At 37.5% G+C, this 19,582-nt stretch overlaps 1 protein-coding gene and 1 long non-coding RNA gene across 2 annotated transcripts; one reads left to right on the top strand and one right to left on the bottom strand.

Annotated features, from left to right (window-relative positions):
* Positions 1–802: 802 nt before the first annotated feature.
* On the bottom strand, positions 803–19,026 carry LOC309662172 (protein transport protein Sec31A-like; the record flags this gene model as incomplete). Its single annotated transcript, XM_082478872.1, has 7 exons — positions 18,666–19,026; positions 10,797–10,835; positions 9,227–9,285; positions 7,462–7,725; positions 4,970–5,089; positions 2,471–2,542; positions 803–979 (listed from the first exon to the last, which is right to left on the bottom strand). The coding sequence occupies exons 2-7, from the start codon at positions 10,822–10,824 to the stop codon at positions 803–805; spliced, it is 720 nt and encodes a 239-aa protein (XP_082334998.1). The 5' UTR covers positions 10,825–10,835; positions 18,666–19,026.
* On the top strand, positions 5,098–7,170 carry LOC309662167. The gene is made up of 2 exons (XR_014264564.1): positions 5,098–5,619; positions 7,113–7,170. It is a non-coding gene; the product is annotated as an uncharacterized lncRNA (long non-coding RNA).
* Positions 19,027–19,582: the final 556 nt, after the last annotated feature.

The raw sequence follows: 19,582 nt of genomic DNA, 5'->3' as shown, positions 1-19,582 counted from the left end.
CTGTCTGAAAATATGTCAATTCAGGAGGCTGACAGAAGTTAAAGCTTTCTTTCTGAACTTAAATACCTCAGAGAAATAGGTAACTTTTAAAAAATGGATGAATAAGTTTCTAAATATAAAATGGAGACAATTCAATCTTAAAACTCAAACAGAATATTGAAAACATTAATAGAAAAAAGTTCAATGCATCCTACAGAATGAAAATGCTCAATCTTTTCCTATAGATACTTAAAACTAGTGATCCCACTTTTCATTAATATTTGCTAAAATCTATGTAGCAGCCTCTAGATTTAGTTATTTGTTCAGGACCAAAGTGAAGCCAAAGCCACAAAAAATAAAGATTAAACTAAACTGTGAGTAGCCGTTTCAAAAAAAGACTACATACACATAAATAGGATTACACACTTTAATCTGATTGACACGGAGGAAGTAAGGAGGACATGAAAGAAATTTAGTTGCAGCTCTGCTTTACACATTACCAAAGGCTCCTTCTCCAAAAAGTAAACCTGAGGTTTCAAAAACCATATTTTATCAGAATACTTCAGGAAAGCATAGTATGTGTAATCCAGGAAATACATTATTTGCAGAATAGGAAAATCATCACAGGCAATAAAAGATTACAACAAAAGAAAGCACCAGGGTTTTGAGCAGGTCTAAGGTGAGTATATCTGCAGAAACAATGTAAATGTTCTTGAGTGGCTGCTATGGAAACATGCTAAGGAGGACTGGTCCACATCTTATCGTTTTTTAAAACATGTTTCTTTGGAAAAACGGCAATAGTGGCTGAGAGTGAAGCCATCCTTTAGACGCCCAGCTTATTGGCCTGGGTGAGAACCACTTGAACTGGCATGAAAGCAGAGGTCTCACTGAAGTTGCTGGTGCTGACTGTGTGGGTATGGATGGTCAATCCTTCTGAGTAGTTTCGAGTCTCAATGCTCCTTGCGATGTTGTGTAAACCATTGATGATTGTTGGTGAAAGCTGAAGTAAAGGTGGAATTGAGAGAGAGAATTAAATTAAGGAAGAATTTTCCATGAGACCCTCTATAAACATTAAACCCTGATATTTAAGAGGAGCTTGAAATAAACATTATTTCAAAAATGTATAAACTGGTGAGCATTTCTAGAAAGATTCTCGGAACAACCAACACTTAAGTTATAAAATAGAACCATGACAAAATGATTACGTAAGGAATTACTTACGAATTATACATGTATGATAAGCCAGGTATTTTCTTACAGAAAAGCCAGATTTCCTTCCCCAAGTTGAAATGTTAATGTCTCTCTCCACTTAAGAGCTTTCTTATTATTTTATTTTAGATAACTTAAATATTTTAAATAACTAAATTATTTTAGATAACTGTCTCACACTTTTTAAAAGTTTTCCTATGTACATGAAGGTGTTTCACGATTCTTAATCATGACATCTCGAAGTAGGGGCCCAATTTACTCTAAAACCTTGCGGACAATAAAAACCTTGCACTTCTGGTCCACTGCCATTAGGAGGGCAACAGTCCTCATCATGTACTCAATTTGCCAGCTCTTAACTGCTTTTCATAATCCTGTCATCTCTGAAAATCATAAGACCTCTAGTTTTTTTCCCCCCCATGTCATTACTTGGCATACATGTCCATACTTTCCAGAGAAGACTTTATTTTGGATCAGTCCATGGGCCACACCACTTCCACTGTTATATCAACTTTCTCTGGTTTGGTTCTCAGGAGACAAATGGTTATTTTTAGCTGATGGCATTGATATGGGGAATGGGGAAGAGAAATGCTAAAATGCAAAAATGTGAAAAAGTCCCAATTCTTTTTTTCTCTACTAGTGCTTTCATTAATAAAACACAACAATTCTAGAAAGGAATGGAGAGGTTGGGAGGGACAAGAGAACAGAACACACAGGGCATTTACTCCTTACTGCCGATCATCTTCATAGTTATACACATTGATCTGCTCAATTTGTGGCTACCTTTGGCTTTGCCTTTGTGTAATAGCTATTCTAAAAGAAAAGGATCAGAGTCTTAGACTACGAGAGAGATTACAGATTTGGTCTCTGGAAAACAGAGTATCTGCCCACTCTCTGATTTCTTAATTCAAGGGACATATAAAAATGAATAGAAGGCCAGTTACTGTAGCAGCAGTACAGGCCAGTTTGTAAATCTGCTCTTTGTCATAAAAAAGGTTAAAAATTCTCTCTCCCTCTTAATCTCTCTCTCTCTCTCTCTCTCTCTCACACACACACACACACACACACACACACACACACACACACACACACACTGCCCTATCCCCTTTTCCCCGGTGACTGAAATGTAAGATTTAGACAGAGAAAAGCCCATTCTATGAACTGTCACGATCATTTTGCCCCCAAGCATACTATATATTACATGCAAGTGCTGATGAGACACTTATTTTACTAGCAACCAGGAATAAATGATTATCATAAATCCTTCTTTTCCCCACAAACTTACTGTCTGTTCCCTAAGTTTATCATACAGAAACTCCAAACGTTTGCTGGCATCATCTAGCTTCCTCTTGGTTTGCTGCAGGAGAGAAAAAACAGGTATGTTATGTATGAACAATAACTTTTATCCCAAGAACTTGCCTTACGTCATTTCACTAAACCTTACAGTCATGATGTTGGACAGCTTCATTTTATAAAGAAATGGAGATAGCTAAGACCGAGGAACTTGAACAGATTATTAGAACAGAGATCAGTATCTATTAAGGCAGGGAGGGCAAGAAAGTGAGAGCCTTCCTCCTAGGGTGCAAAGTGGAGCACTGGCTGATTTCACGGGGACTGCGGCTCACGTGAGGTGAGTGAGTGCCCATCTACACTGTGTGCACAGGCAACACGAAGGGCCACCTGGAGGCAGCAAGAGGTCGGTGTACTACAGAAAGGAAGGTCTAACAGTTACTGTAAATTAAATAAAATGAACATTATGGGCGCTAGAAGGCAAACATACAGGTGAACTGTGGAATCTCAAAGTACTACTTATACGCTCAGTCACATTTGGTACATTTAATCCTGTCTTGTTCTGGGCCTTTAAAACACCAAAAAAAGGAGAAAATTATCTTTTGGTGGCTTAAGATTATTAAGAGGGAAGTGTTAAAATGAGTTCTTAAATTAAGGACTCCTCCTACCCTCATCCTAGTACTGTGAGTATAGTGAGAGAAAACTATCCTAAAAGTAAAGGTTTAAAATTATACTGTGATTAACTTAATATCTACATTATGCAACAGCCTTAAAAGTGACACTGCTTTTCAATATTTACTGAGTGACTACTACGCGCCATGCTGGGACAGTGTTGTGTCTCATGGATCTCATATTCTATTGGGTGGGGAAAGGATACTAAATAAACAATATATTGTATGTCAGATGGTGATGAGTGCCATGAAGAAAAGTTAACAGGGTAAGGGGGTCAGCAGTGTTGGCAGTATGACGTGGTAAGAAAGTCCTGACGGCTAATGGGACATCTGAGCAGACACCAGGAACAAGTGAGCAAGAGCTATGCAGCTCTGTGGGGAAGAGTTCCAGGCAGAAGGAGCCACAGGTACAAAGTCTCTGATGCTGACACGTGCTTGGTATGTCTGAGGAGGGAATGTCAGTGTGTCAGAAGAGGAGTGCGGAAGAGGTGACGCCATCGAGGATAACCTTACAAACTAAGCTGTGCTGCACAATTACGTTGTGCTGTTTGGACATAACTGAAGTGGAAATAAGAATAAAGCCATACTATAAAAATGATGTCAAGTATTGATTAAGATGGACTTTTGTGGAGGGTTCAAAGTTAATCCCACGTAGCTACCAGCAGGAGTCCTGGGCGGTATTTGAACTTCCTCCCCAACTAGTGACAGGAACAGTTTGTCTTTCTCTTCTGCCCAGGGGTGCTGGGTCACCAGAAGGAAGGTGATAGGGTGACCTGGAGGAGGGGAAGCTCAACACAAATTTCCTAAGCTAGGCCATGTACGAGGTGTCCTCCCAACCTCTATTTACATTAACTCATGCCTGAAGGAAGACTGGAGCTTTCCCACATTTTTATTAGGATTCCTCCAATTTGTATGATGAGGACCTGTCTGCCTAGGAGACACTGTACACTTACCTGTTTAACAGCTTCACCTGTTCTCTGTTCCTAGCTTCGTCTTTCCATCGCTCCCAGAATGCCAGGCGCTAAGGTTTATGTTACCTTTCCCCTGCCTCTGCTTTCCTGACACTTTCAGTGCAGAGAATTGCTTTCCAAAAGACTGGCAGAAGGCTGCACATATTAATACTCAATGTTTGATGAAACAACAAATTCCAGAAGCTGTTTTTCAAGCAGACAACTGGCCAGTGACTAAATAAACATATTCAATGTTTGTTGGCAGAAAGTGAAATTTCATCTAAAACAAAACTGGCTTTGTGGAATTTTTGTTGTTGCCAATACAGTCATCCTCTAATAAACTGAGTAAAATCAGTTACTTTGACTATGAATATGACTCCAATATCTAAAGCACTGAACTATTTTTAAGGTCTTAGCAAAGTTAAAGATTGTCTATCTACTTTTAAAAGCTTTGATGTAAGCTCAGAAAGAAACCCCAAATCTGAGTTTCACCGTTCTGTTGTATTTTTGTGCTAGGCATAAGGTTTGCCGATGAGACTCAGTGCCGCATAGTGGTGGAAAGCATGAATTCTGGAGCCAGACTAGGTTCGAATGCTGGCTCTGCCTTAATTATTACGTAACTGCTTTTTGCCTTAATTTCCTCCTCTGTAAATAAATATGACAAACCTACCTACCATGAGGTTGTTTTAAGGATTAAAGTTATATGTAAAAAGCAGTTGAATGTGTTTTTATATGTACAGCAAACTATATATAAGTGCTAGCTTTACTACTTTTGCATAAACTTTCAAAATACATCTTGTAAGACTTTAAGCAATCATTATAGAAGCGCTCCATAAGGGATTCTTTTAATTAAGCAAAATAAAAAATACATACAGGATCTGTGGCTGAAGAGAGGCAGCGCTGAATAAGATCCTCAAATGTGGTCTTTAGAATGAGGTGTTCATCTGGAATCGGTTTCTTGGTAATTTTTTCTGTTGGCAAAGACTGCACATGCTGGAATAAATAATACCATAAAATGACTAGAAATGACCAGAAGTTACCTATACACAAAGCCCTGAATCTGTGATAAAGAGAAACCAAGGACCTTGTAGGTAGGCTCTTCAAAATCAAATGAAAAATTAACATGTGAAATCACTTGGGATAAGCAAACATAAAAATCAGATATTCAGTAGAAGATACAGGTACTCTTTCTACAGCTTCTATTTTCAAAAATAGGATGGATATAAAGTATCTGATTAATTATGGAACATACATTGATCACTATTTCATATAACTGATGGGAAGGAGACCTGTGCCAGTAGGAAATGAAAAGAACAAGGCATTTACAAAGTTGGCTGGTTGGAGTGCCTGCTTGCTTTGCTTGTTGGCTCATTTTTGTTTATCCTGACGTTCTTCTATTCTTTGGTTTACTCTTGGAGGGTGTTAGCTGGGCTATTATCAAACTGCAAGATTACACCAACGGTGAGGATAGAAGAGACCATGATCTTACTGAATGTACAGATGGGAAAACAAAGAAGGAATGTGTAAGTGTTTAAAGTTTTGACTGATTAGTTCATTCATAGAAAACATTAGGCAATTATGTATTAGGCATTGGCTAGGTATTGGTGAGCCAATACGGAAATGATCTCATCCCACAGGGAGTTTACAGGCTGATGGAAGAGAAAGTTTTAAAATGTCATAAATGTATGTAAAATAGCAACTGTGATTAAGTTAACATCACTGGAACCAACAGACAATATAATTGGGATTTAACTGAGGGGAAGGCTCTTGAAGGAAGTTATATCAGAAGGGTAAGTAGGAGTTAACCAGTTAAATGGGGGAGGAAATGCATTCCAGACAGAAGAACGTGTACACAGTCAGGATCATGATACAAGGGACTGAAAGGGGGTCACTGTAGCTGGAGCAGAGAGAGCGAGCAAGGAGGAGTGTGAGCTGAGCGATTCCAGACAATGTGAAATACTTTGGTCTTTATCCTGGGAACAATGGGAAGCTGTAACGTTTTAAGCAATGAGGAGATAAGACCAGATAAGAGATGAGTCAAAGTCGATGCTGGCAGACCAACTAGAGGCTCCTGCACTGCTTAAGACTGGAGACGAAGGTAGCATGGACTAGACTGGAAATGTAGAGAAGGGATTTGAGAGAGATTTTAAAGTAATATCAACAAGACTCGGGGATAGCTCTGAAAAACAGGTTAAAGGAAAAAGAATATAAAGATGATGCCCAGGTTTTTGGCTGGATTAAATAGGAAGGGTTATGGTGCCATTCGCTGAAACAGGACACACCAAAAGACGACTAGGTTTGGGAGGAAGACGATGAGTTAGATTCTGGATATGTTAAGTGTGAGGTGCCTCAGAGACATCCAGGTGGAGAGGAAGCTGGACACTAGGGCCTGGCTGAACACACGCCTCCGTGCAGCTCTCCCTTTCAGCGGTAACTGGGGTTCTGGCCCAGATGAGCGCAGCTTGAGCACCCAGCTCTAAACAAAAGTGGACGGCTTCACAAACACCACAGACGTGTAATTATACAAAATTAACAGTGCGTCTTTGTAATTTTATATATTCTCGTGGAAAGAAGAAGGTCCTCCCATCTCCATCAAAACACTTGTTTTCATAATGCAACTGTTAATGTTTAGAAGTTCCTTAGGCAGAAATCTCTTAACAGCAAAACATAGTCTTGTGGTAGAGATATAACCTTTACAAATTTGACTTCAGAGAGTCAAAGACAGTAACAGACAGAAGAGCTAGTTTTATACTTGGGCAGGAATTGATTTCATCTTATGTTGAGCTGTGACTTTACTTTTCATGAATAGATCAAAATGTTTCTCTTTGTATGTCTAAGTCAGTTATATGGAAATATGATAGATTTTTCATCATCTAGAGCCCTGCCAACTAGCTGTTTGTATGTGAAAAGCAAGCACAAATCTATATCTCCATCTAAAGATATGGCTATATTATTAGCTCTTACACATACACAAGAAAATATATAACTCATTACATTTTTATTTTCTATTTTAAAGGAAAAAACCTTTGGAAACAGCTTCTGCTTAGCAACCTTGGATGCAAATATGGATTCAACTGCTCTTAAATTGTGGCTACTGATTAGATCAGATGAAACACTGTAATTGCCAAGTTACTGTTAACGTATACTAGTAAATACATAAGCTCCTTCTAGAAAGTTTGTATATGGCCTCGTCATTGAAAAATAATATACATACATGAACAATCTTAAAAAAAAAGGTATTATTTTTAAGTTGTCTAAATTGAAATCAAATTGAGGTAATAATAAAGGTATAACCATAAAAGTTAAAACGTTAAGAAAACATACCGAAATAGAGCCATCTCCCACTTCCACAGATTTACTGTTACCTGCATGGTATTTCCAATAGGAGCCCCAGGGGCACCTTCAATATTGGGCTTTGAAAAAGACGGAGGCATGCCTGGTTGACTGAGGGGTTGCTGTATGCCGTGGAAGGGCTGGCCACCTGGAAGGTGTGGCTGCGGGAAGGAAGCTTGGCTTGATATTGGTGCTGGAGCTGAAGGCTGTTGCTGCAGCATCTGTGACTGGGGGTCACCCAAGGGGTTCATGATTGGTGATGTGATGGGAACAGGAGGCGTAAAGTTCTCAGGCATCTTTTAAAAGAAATAAAAGGCACCAAGAGTAAGGAGAAAACGGTATGATGACAACATCTCCTCAGCTTTAAATAAGGGAGTTAGCCATTTGTAGCAACGTGGATGGACCTAGAGATTATCACACTAAGTGAAGTAAGTCAGAAAGAGAAAGACAAATACCATATGGTATCCCTTATATGTGGAATCTAAAATATGACACAGATGAACCTATCTATGAAACAGAAATAGAATCAGGGACATAGAGAACAGACTGGTGGTTGCCAAGGGGGTTGGGGGAGAGTTGGAATGGGAGGGTGGGGTTAGCAGATGTAAGCCTTTATGTATAGAATGGATAAACAACAAGGTCCTACTGTACAGCACAGAGAATTATATTCTATATCCTATGATAAACCATAATGGAAAAGAACATATTTAAAAAAGAATGTATACACACATACATGTATAACTGAATCACTTTGCTGTTCAGCAGTAATTAACACAACACTGTAAATCAACTACACTTCAATAAAAAAATTTAAAAAAATAAGTAAGGGAGTTAGACTATTCCATGGTTAAAAACATTTTTTTAATAACAGTAGAATACTTTTTAAAATGAAATTTTATGCAGAATTCTAGAGAAAAACATAAAAGTAAAGGTAATCTAGCTAAGAGGGCTGGGAGCTCAAACCTGGACCTTTGTTTCCCCTTTACCTTCCACACTTATCCCATAACGGGCCAAAACCATGGTGTTTTTGAAAGAGGATGTCAAAGTCTGGAGAATTATATCTAGCCATACTGGGATCAGATATGCCAAATATGTGTTTGTGTGTGTCACGTGATCAGATGTAATACCTTTTTCCCAGATCATTAAGTGATACCTACTTAGTGATCAATCACACTCAAAGCAGTAGATTAAATTTCTGATTATCATTGACCTAATTTTGGGGGGGCTTTCGTCATTTAGTATCTCCCAATTTTACATTCTGGCCTCTCATTACTATACTTGGGGGACAGAAATCACTAGGAGTAAAAAAAAATAAAAAGGCTTGGGGTAAAAGAAGGAAAGAAGAATCTTAAGTTATGCTCTAACAGCTCTCAACAGTTATTAACATCTAAATGATGCTCAGCTACAAGGCTATTTCTTTTCATATTGTATGTGATAGACAAAAATAGTCCAAAATATAATTACAAATTCATGATTACTGTTAGAACCCAAAACCAAAGTAACTCCTAAAAAAAAACCATTTGAGAAGCATGAAATTTTGTTTCCTACTCTTTGAAAAAGATCTGCTGGGAATTTACATCTTGCTTTTTAAAAAGGGTTTAATTCATACCACCATACTATTTTGTACTTTCCTTCCTTCCCTTCATGGATTAGAAGATGTAAGTTGAAATACACATATTAAGTATATTAGTCAGTCAGCTTTGCCTTTAAAGGAACAGTGAAGTGTGGTGTGCTTCAGGTGGCTACATGATTGACAGGACACCTGTAGGCAACTGAATAGACATCTTTTTCTAGTACCTTCTTCTTCTTGGGTACTCTGTTCAAAGCTGGAGGATCATTCCAACCATTCTGAGAACCTATAACAGATAATAGAGGGCATTTTCCTTTAGAATCCTGAAAAGAAGAAAACTAAATTGTATCCATCATATAATATCTTCAAATTTTACTTTCACCCTGAGATAACTGTCACAGAAGTTTTACCAGCTGAGCTGCTGGGATCACTATGTAGCCCTGGACTCTCAAACTCATTACCTCTAATAATCACAGGGCCTTGGCTTAGAAAGCAGCATATCTTGACATTATTTCCTTTTAAAGTGAAAGAGTTGTACTAAATTTAAGGATAGTGAAGTTTTTATGTCTATATTGGTATATAACCTTCAAACAATTCTCTCCTAAGAAAGAAAAAATAAATCCCCTGAGTCTGCTAAAAAAAAAAGGCTTCTGATATATTCAACACACAAAAAAAGAATAAAAGTGGCAATCTTCTATTTCCCCAGAGAGCAATTCAGCATACCCAAATCATCCACATGGTAGAAACACTGTTAAAAAAACAGAGCCCAACTACGCAACACCAGTATGTTTTTATCACCTTTGCGTTAAGAACAACCTATAAAGTAGAAAAAGGCATTCAAATATCTGTGGTAAGATTTTTTTTTTAATACACCCCTCCCCCCCCAAAAAAAATTTCCACGCTGGCAGCAAATATAAAATTAAACTACTGTCACCTTTAGGAAATTTCCTCCCCCCTCAAATCTCCCAAAACCTGTCATCTCAAAGTGAGAAATGAATATGAGTAGCAGAACTCATTAAGGTACTTAATGCCTGTATTTTTTAAAAACAATTTTTTAAAACATCTTTATTGAATGCCTGTATCTTTAAAGAAAAATGGAATAAAACATGCCAGAGATAAGATAATTACTAAATCAAAATATAATCATTTTACATCTTATTAAGTTTTGTGTATGTGTATATGTAAAAGCAAAAAATTCTTCTTCTTTCAATAAACATTCTTTCAGTATTTTACTTTTGCTTGTTTTATTGATATCTACGATATTAAATCACAACAAAATTGCTTAGCAAACCAAAGAACATAATGTCATAGAAATTTTGTAAAAACAAGATCTTCTCCTAACCAGCATGCACTCATTTGCCTTGATTTTAAAAGTAGAATTAATTTTCTACAAGGTGACTAGGAGACAGAACGCCAAATGAGCCTCAAAACATTCAAGAGCTAATCACAAAATATTAAACCACATGCTGCTATTTGCTTAACAAATTCTTAAAGTTCTCATTATACACAGACTAATCATTCAAACCTCTCCCATCACCTTCTAATCTTTCTTATATCTAAGACAATCTTGGTATAGCCTTGTCTTTCAGTCTATATAAAATAGACAACTTTTATGATTCAAGATCATTTGTGTCACTATGTTAATTCAGTCAGTTCTAAGATTTGATTCCATTAAGAACTGATCAGATTTAGGGTATTATCGGCTTTAAAGTTCACATGCATAATTGTGAATATCCATTCATTAATTATAGTCAGTGATTCAAAGATTTCCAAAGATATATTTTGTAACTAATTCACCTTCCAACATAGATGCCTGGTCTTGCATAGACTGATTTTCTGTAGACAAAATGTAAAAGTCACTTAAACAGTATTATCATCAAAGATATTCTAAACTCTACTCATTTTTTTTTTGAATTTTTGAATTTTATTTATTTTTTTATACAGCAGGTTCTTATTAACTATCCATTTTATACATATTAGTGTATACATGTCAATCCCAATCTCCCAGTTCATCACACCACCACCTCCCCCCCACCACTTTCCCCCCTTGGTGTCCATACGTTTGTTCTCTACATCTGTGTCTCTATTTCTGCCCTGCAAACTGTAAACTCTACTCATTTTATAATTGTTTCTCCTCCCTCCATCAACCCCAAGAAAGAACAAACTAATTTTATAAGGGAATAAAACTTACTTTTTAATCAAGTCACGTGAAATGGCTTCTATCTAATTAAGAAAGTAATCAGTTTGTGGGCAAAGTTAATTCATTCATGAGAGCACTTCCTAACATATTATAACTGTGTCCATTTTAGTATTTTTTAAAGCTGTGAATCCAAATCAGTTGAAGATCTTGCAAAAATGCAGATTCTAATTCACTAGGTATAGCGTAGGGCCTGAGATTCTATTGCTTCAGCCAGCTCCCAGGTAATGCCAATGCTGCTGGTCTAAATCCTCTTTAAGTAGTAGGGTTTTAAAGAGAAATGGGAGGATTTCTGCATTGTCGTGCAGACTTTAACACTACATTGTTAAAGATAATAAGCATGTTAGACGATCTTAACAAGGAGGTGCTACTTTACTGCTGGATTTGGGAGGCCCCAAGGATCTGCATTCTGGAGGAACTGTAATTTCTGGGGTCACAACATGAATATGAGCATAAATGGGAACAGGCCCAGTAAATATGTAACCATCTCATATGGTCTTCTCTATAAGAATATACAGATTTGCAGACTGTTTAGCACAAATCTTCCAGAAATCACTACTTCTCTTAAAAGAACTGAAGTTTCTGGCAGTGGACAAGAGGAAAGAAGGCTGAGAACTAATACAGCAATTCCAAAATTGTCGGATGTTCAGGATTGGTCTAGGCCCAGTCTCCAATCAAAAGCGTGCAGTGTAGATACATCATATGTACATACAACTTACGGGAATTCAACTTACGGGATACATCATATGCACATACAACTTACGGGAATCCCGTAAGTATGTGGGAGTTATGATAGTTGAACTTGGGGAGAGAGGAATCGAGAGTATATAGCATTAACTAGTGAGTTCAATTCAGTTTGAGCTCTACTCAAGAAGCACATGCCCCAGAGAAACTGTGAGGTGGGAGAACTAATGCCACAGTTTGGAATTTCTCTGTATGGCGCTAAGGAGAGATGTTTCTCATGCAATATGGCTTCTGACCACAGGCAACTTCTTCGTGAGGGCTTAACTGAAGAAAGCGGTGATCACGGATAACTGACTCTTAAGTGATTTCTTATTTTTGTCTTAAATGATGACTTTACAATTTAACTTCCCATGCAAGGTATGACCTCACAGCACTACAGTTAATAAATCCCTGGGAGTCACTGTGTGTGTGTTATGACAGAGGACAGACCTGACTTGAAACTAGTGATGTACTCTCTAGCGCCAGACTTCAGCTTCTGGGCTGAGGGGGTCAATATACAGTCCATCCCCAGGTTCTACATCTGCAGATTCAACCAACTGAAGATCAAAAACATTCAGGAAGGAAAAAACTCCAAAGAGTTCCCAAAAGCAAAACTTGAATTTGCTGCAAGCATTTACACTGTATTGGGTATTACTAGCAATCTAGACATAAAAGTATATGTGCATAGGTTATATGCAAATACGACACCACATTATATAAAGGACTTGAGCATCCTTGGATTTTGGTATTGGGGCGGGGTAGGGGGGAGTCGACGGTGTGAAAAACCTAAAAGTACTGGAGGTACCCTGGCCTTGATCGTTTTTTTCAGGGAGCAGTCTCAACAACATGCCTCCTCTCTAGCCCTGTGAAACGTGGGAGCAGAAGGTGAGACCAGTTTTTCCTCTAACCTCTCGTGGCAGTGATCTTAGCCTTGGATATTAAAGCCTGAGTGGGTATCCTGATTTCACCAACTATCAGCAGCACAAAAAAGTATGTGGAACAATTTCATATGACCCTTTGGTAGAATGACACCAAAGTTATAATGAAATCAAATTAAATCGAAAGTTACGAGTAAAACTGAATGAAATAAGAAACAAAAAGATTTTCAACAGGAACATATAGCCAGTTGGCTATCCCTCATAACTTGAGGGTGGGCTGCCTGTTGAATTGAAAATAACGACTGTACAATAATCAAAGTTCCCACCAAAACATATGCCTAACTGGCCCCTCCTAACCTCAAACCATGCAATATATTTAGCAATATGTTTTATTTCAGCCCAGAAAATCCTTGTTCAAATCTCTGATCAATTTAACAGTTTTATCTTAGCTATGATTCTAACCCCTCAATACTTTTGCTTTTATATCTTTAAATTGTTTAAATATGACTTTTTCAAAACACAATTAGGGCTTCCCTGGTGGCACAGTGGTTGAGAATCTGCCTGCCAATGCAGGGGACACGGGTTCGAGCCCTGGTCTGGGAAGGTCCCACATGCCGCGGAGCAACTAGGCCTGTGAGCCACAATTGCTGAGCCTGCATGTCTGGAGCCTGTGCTCCGCAACAAGAGAGGCCGCGATGGTGAGAGGCCCTCGCACCCCGATGAAGAGTGGCCCCCACTTGCCGCAACTAGAGAAAGCCCTCGCACAGAAACGAAGACCCAACACAGCCATAAAACAAAACAAAACAAAACAATTAAATTAACCTCTACTTTATGGAGACACACTTTAATAGCAACACTAGGTAAAGCAAACTGAATGAAGAACGTGAATATCTACAGGAGACAGTATTATGGGGGTTCATTATGGATGTGCAAAATGATACTCTTGGTCAATATGTTTAAAAAAAGATAGCACAGTCTAATCTTGGACATAATTCTCTCATAAAACTAGTAAGGGAAGATAATCTTTTTTACCTTTTCAAAAAACCTTAAAAATGGGCATAAATCTCTTTCTTACTCTCTTTTTAAACATGACAATGACTTTAAAGAACATTGGAAAATGGTTCATGGTGTAATATTAAGGAAAGTAGTAAGATGTAAATTATGAGTGTATGTGGGAGTTATGATCTCAATTCTTTAAAAATGCATGCATACAATAAGATACTACTATCTTCACACCCATTAGAATGGCAAGAATTAAAAACAAAAACAAAAAAACAGGAAACAAGTGTTGGTGTGGATGTGGAGAAATTGGACCCTTACGCATTGCTGGTGAAAATGTAAAATAGGTCCACCACCTCAAAAAATTAAACACTGAATTACTATTTGATCCAGTAATTCCATTTCTGGGTATATACCCAAAAGAACTGAAACCAGGGACTTGAACAGATATTTGTATACTCACATTCATAGCAGCATTATTCACGGCAGCCAAAATGCCCATGTGTAAGTTAATGGATAAACAAAATGTGGTATATACATAGAGTGGAATATCACTCAGCTTTAAAAACGAAATTCTGATTACATGCTATAATATGGATGAATCTTAAAGACAGTGAAACAGCCAGTTACAAGAAGAAAAAAACTGCATGACTACTTATATGAGGTACCTAGAATACATACATAGAGACAAAGTAGAACGGTGGTTACCAGGGACTGGGGAAAACGGGGGGTTTTTAATGGCTACATAATTTCAGTATGGGATGACAAAAAAGTTCTGTAGTTAGTGGTGATGACTGTACAATAATGTAAATGCACTTGCTGTCACTTAAAAATGATTAAAATGGTAAATTTTATGTTATGTATATTCTACATTAAAAGAACTTTAATATATGCATACATACATATATGTGTGCATATATGTGTACGAAGGGAATAAATACACCTAAATTATTAGTGGTTATATATGGGTGGCAGAATTACAGATAATTTTAATTTTATTCTCTATACTATTTGAGGCCTTTCAAAATTCTACAATAAAAAATTAATAAAAATCAAGGGAAAATTAACTTAAAAACTGAATATGGCATGTCACTGGATTCTGGAGACCCTTATCCACCTTAGTGTAGGGATTAGTCCTCCACATGGTCTTTAGGGAAGGAAGAGAGAAGCGCTTGGTCTCACATACAGAAGTGGAGTTGCTACCATCCTTACTTGAATCTCACTTCTCAATGGGAACCTTCTCAAGGTGTTCTTGCATAATGGTAGGATGTAGGCACTGGCTAAGATACTCTCAGCGGATTCACAGAAAAATATTAGTGCCAATGGTACGGAGACTTTTGGCTAAAAGATCATTTGAGACGGAGAGGACAGAGCATCCTTGTTAATCATACACCTCCCCCTTCCCCGTTAGCCTCGCACGTCACATTATTTAAAAGGCACCACAAAGTTAAAAATTTAAATTTAGAGAGAATGAATCCTTAAGGTCATTTTCCAATGACACGAGATAAAACAGATGTATCCAAAGAAAAATAAAGAAGGCTATCATGCTCCTTTCCTTTGTTTAAAGGGTTAAAAACCAAGTACTTATAATTTGACTACGGAATGTTTATGAAAATTTAAAAAAAATTTTTTTTCAGCACACTGTTTCACGAAAATATTCAATATTATGCCCCTTCAAGACTCTTCTATGTGAAGGAGCACAAGACTATATATATATACATATATATATATACCCAAATTAAATTTTCCATTTTTTAATACTGTTTACTCAAAAACAGCTTCATGAGAGCTTCACATTTTATCAGAAAATTTTGCTAAGTAAACTTCTTGGGCCTTCACATTTGAAAGTGCTCTCCCTTAGTAACAAGTATACATTAAACCAGGGACAAAAAAAAAGGTGGGGGGGGGGGCGGTACAAGCAGTATCTTACTTATCCTGCACAGTAAAGCTAGGAAAACTTCCTGCTTTTTGTGCTGCCACCACTGAAACATGTCGCACTATACTAACTTAGGCTGTTAGCACTTTATACCTTGAACTCGGAGACAACCTGTTTTCCTTGCCTCTGATTCTGCCATGCTGCCCACAATCTGTTTTGCAGAACCACCTCCAGGTTAACCTCCCTAAAGTACCACTTTGACCATGCCTCTCAGGAGTTCAAACTCCTCCACTAGAAATTTTCTTCTTACTGTATGAAGTATAAATTTCTTGCCCTGACATTTAATGTCTTCCAAAAGTTGGCCCAAATACAAATTTTATGTTCCAACTTACAACAAAGCTATGTGCTGTTCACTAGAAATAGAAATGTACTGTACTTTTCTGCCTTCCTACCTGTGCCTAGAATAATTCTGATCATAGACTGAGCAGGTTCTCATTAAGAATTTACTGAATGAATGTTTTGATGATTGCAACATGAGTTTCTCTGAGCAGTGCGCACATAATTTTGTGGTTCACTAATAGTTACAGGGCTTGAAAATCCTAGTGTCTATCAAGAAGAATCCACCGGACAAGTGGAATTTCCAAGTCCCGTAGAAAACCATGATATAATAATCTAAGACATATTAGAACAAAGATAAAACTTTTAGTCACAGTTATCTGTATAACCTAAGCAAACTTTTTAGGAAATCAAAAAATAAAATAAGGTAAAGCTCTAACTGTTAATTAAAATACAGGGACTACTAACATGCAAGAGGTAACAAAGCAGCTAGCTTAGTGCATGCTGAGTATTGCAAAATGTATGGCTTCATCTTCCTATTAGTTACTGTGCTTCTCAGCCAGGTTAGAACATTGTTACTTTGTACATAAGCAAAGACTTTATTATAAGGCCAAATGCCCTTTAGCTTAAGGAGGAAAAAAATACCCATGCAAATATTTAACTTAGATGATGAAGTAACAAATGCTTAAAATAGTGATGCTAAATGTTTCTGTAATTCCAACACTGATAGCTATTTCTACTGCTTTCATCAGGACTAGACTATCTGGTAAAGAAGAATGAACATGGGCTCTGAAGACTGAGAGACCTGGGTATCTCAGTTGTATCTCAACTTGGAGTCTATCACCATGCAATCATGAAAACATTATACACAACCCTAGGAAACTCAAGCTTCCTCATGGCAATTTTTAAAAAAATAATTATTCCTATTTCTCATGGTTATGAGAAATAAGAAAATATACGGCAGTGCTGGTACATGTCCAATGTATGTTCAATAAATGATAATTCACTTTCCTACTTCCCTGCACCACTTTCCTATGTGGGGATTTACTTGAATCCATCTTTCACTCAAGCTATTACCCAACTATTCAGAATATATACTGTTTTCGCTCATCCAGGTTTTAAAAGGTAATTTTTTGAACTCTACAATTGAATGAACACTCCTCTCTAAATATCAACCTATTGAAATATCTGTATTGAAAATTATACAAATTGTATTTGTGCAGTAAAGGCTGATACATATTGTGTGTATGATTTTTGGTACTTTGGACTTTAATATTATATATCAAAGAAGAGAGAAGGAGATATGTGTATAATTCTGGATCCATAAGACTGCCAAGAAAAAAAATACTTCCTCAATAAATCCTATTATATGACCAGTGTTTTCAGTTATTAAAGCTACTGCTTAGCAGTTAAAAAGAGAAAAACATATACTGGACTTCCAGGAACAACTTCAGTAGTAGAAAGCAAGACTCACTTCTGTTTTGCCCCTCTAGTTTAAAACCATCAATTATAATCTGAAAAGGAAACTATTTTCAAATACCCTTAGTAACAAGTATACATTAAACCAGGGACAAAAGGAAAAGGCACAGAGCTCTAATTCTGGGCGAGGTGTCATCACGGCTAACTTTGCAGTCACCGTCCCCAAATGCTTTCAATCTCTTCCTAAGCTTATGCGTACATACTATTACTATTATGAGGAAACTGAGGCTTAAAGTTAAGTACTTATTCAAGGTCACATAACTAGAAAGGAGTGAAGCTGTGATACAAACACAGGAAGTCTGATTCCAAAGTCTGAATTCTTTGCTATGTTAGTGGTTCTTGCCCCGATTCATTGATCTCTTTTTGTAATACGTACTTCTGAGGCCCCTTTTACAATCCTAACATGAAAATCAGATAATATTACCTACTCATAAAAAATTAATATAATGCTTTAATTGTAACATGAAAGATAAAAAGAATCTATAAAATGTGTATTTACTATAAAAATAATTTTAAATTATGCTTTTAATTAGAAAATTTCAGGCAGAACTACACTGTCAACAACAAAAATGCCTAGAAATTTCCAAAATGTTTGTGAGGGTAGAATTGTCCTAATGGAGAGAATCCCTGCACTACTGTATACTTTCTGCTGTCTTAGAGATTCTGTCAGAGTTGCATTCTTTCACTTTTTTCCTTTCAATACACGTCAAGATCCTTGCTCACCTTTACAAACAAACATAATTACAAAATTTGTACAGCTTCATTAAACCCTGTATTATTTAATCTCTATGAATGAATTTAAGGCACAAATAATTTTAAAAACTGAAAATCTAGGAAGAACACAGAGCATCGTTTTACTCTGGCAAAGAAATTAGTGTCAATTAAATCTAGTTCCAACCACCACTTATCTGGCCAACTAATTTCTTACCGCTTATTTTAAATTCAATGGCAGATTATATACTCTTACCCTTTTAAAGCTCTAAAGCTTTTCTCATTTAGCAACTAAAGTTCACTATGGGAAAATCACACTTTTAGAAATAGTTTTAGAATTTGTTATACAATTAAATCAATACCTCACCTTGCCCAGTTTATAGTTAGAAGTAATTCCCCTCCATGCACCCACGTGATCACGAAAAAATAAAAGAGGGAGCCAAACCAAGTCCCTTTCAAGCGCAGACCTGTTCTTTGGGATGCAGGCAGCTCGCCGGCAGCAGGCAGTGTACCTGTTGCTCCAGGAGGCAGCGCATACGCTGAAGATGACGGTGGAGCTCCTGGTCCGCCGTGCTGGAAGGACGCTCCAGAGCGAGGGGGAGGAGGGAACGAGGCAGTGGGGCTGGACGTAGGTGGAGAGGCCTGATGCTGTGCTGTGTACAGCTGAGACTGCCCAGAATAGGACGAAGCGGAAGATATGTACGGGGTGTTAGGGTAAGCGTTTGAAGCAGGGGGCGCAACAGGCTGCTGAGGTCGATACGCTGCTGACCCCCCTGTTCCGAAGGAATACTGCTGGACTGGCTGAGAAGCTACACCAGGGAGAAGGAGCAGAGATTTTAATTAGTTACACATTTATTCAGACAGCAACAGAAAACCAAAGTTATCTCATTCTATGGAAATTATTTTCTAGTTCAAGTCAATTTAAAACTGCAAAAGAAGAGGAGAGTGATAAGAAAATAAATTAATTGTGCTAAAAACTGCTTCTTGCATCCTAAAAGCACTAAAATGCAATAAGCAGATAGATAGATGGGGGGAGGGGAACTTAAGGGAGGTGGGTAGAGAATATATAACTATATATTTAGGTGAGCAGAATTCTGCTCAAAGAGGAATAATGAAGGATATACCTGTGTATCAGAGGGAGAGGCTGCAGGTGGATGGCTGGGAAGGGCGGTAGGAGTTTTGTTACTCCAGGTAGTGACAGTGGGGGCAATTCTAACCTGAATTGAACAAAGAAATACCAATCACAGAACATAAAACATGAAAATGTTAGAAGAAGAAACAAAAAACCCAACAGGCATTAATAGCCAGATGCAAAGCAAAAAATAAGAGCAGCAAGATAGCATACGTTAGCCAGGCAACTGCTTTCAGGTAATCCCTTTCAAGG

Source organism: Balaenoptera physalus (assembly GCF_965194825.1).
Source record: "Balaenoptera physalus genome assembly, contig: SUPER_5_unloc_1, whole genome shotgun sequence".
NCBI lineage: Eukaryota > Metazoa > Chordata > Mammalia > Artiodactyla > Balaenopteridae > Balaenoptera > Balaenoptera physalus.
The sequence above is the reverse complement of the archived record's forward strand: the minus strand, read 5'-3'. Positions and strand labels throughout refer to the sequence as shown.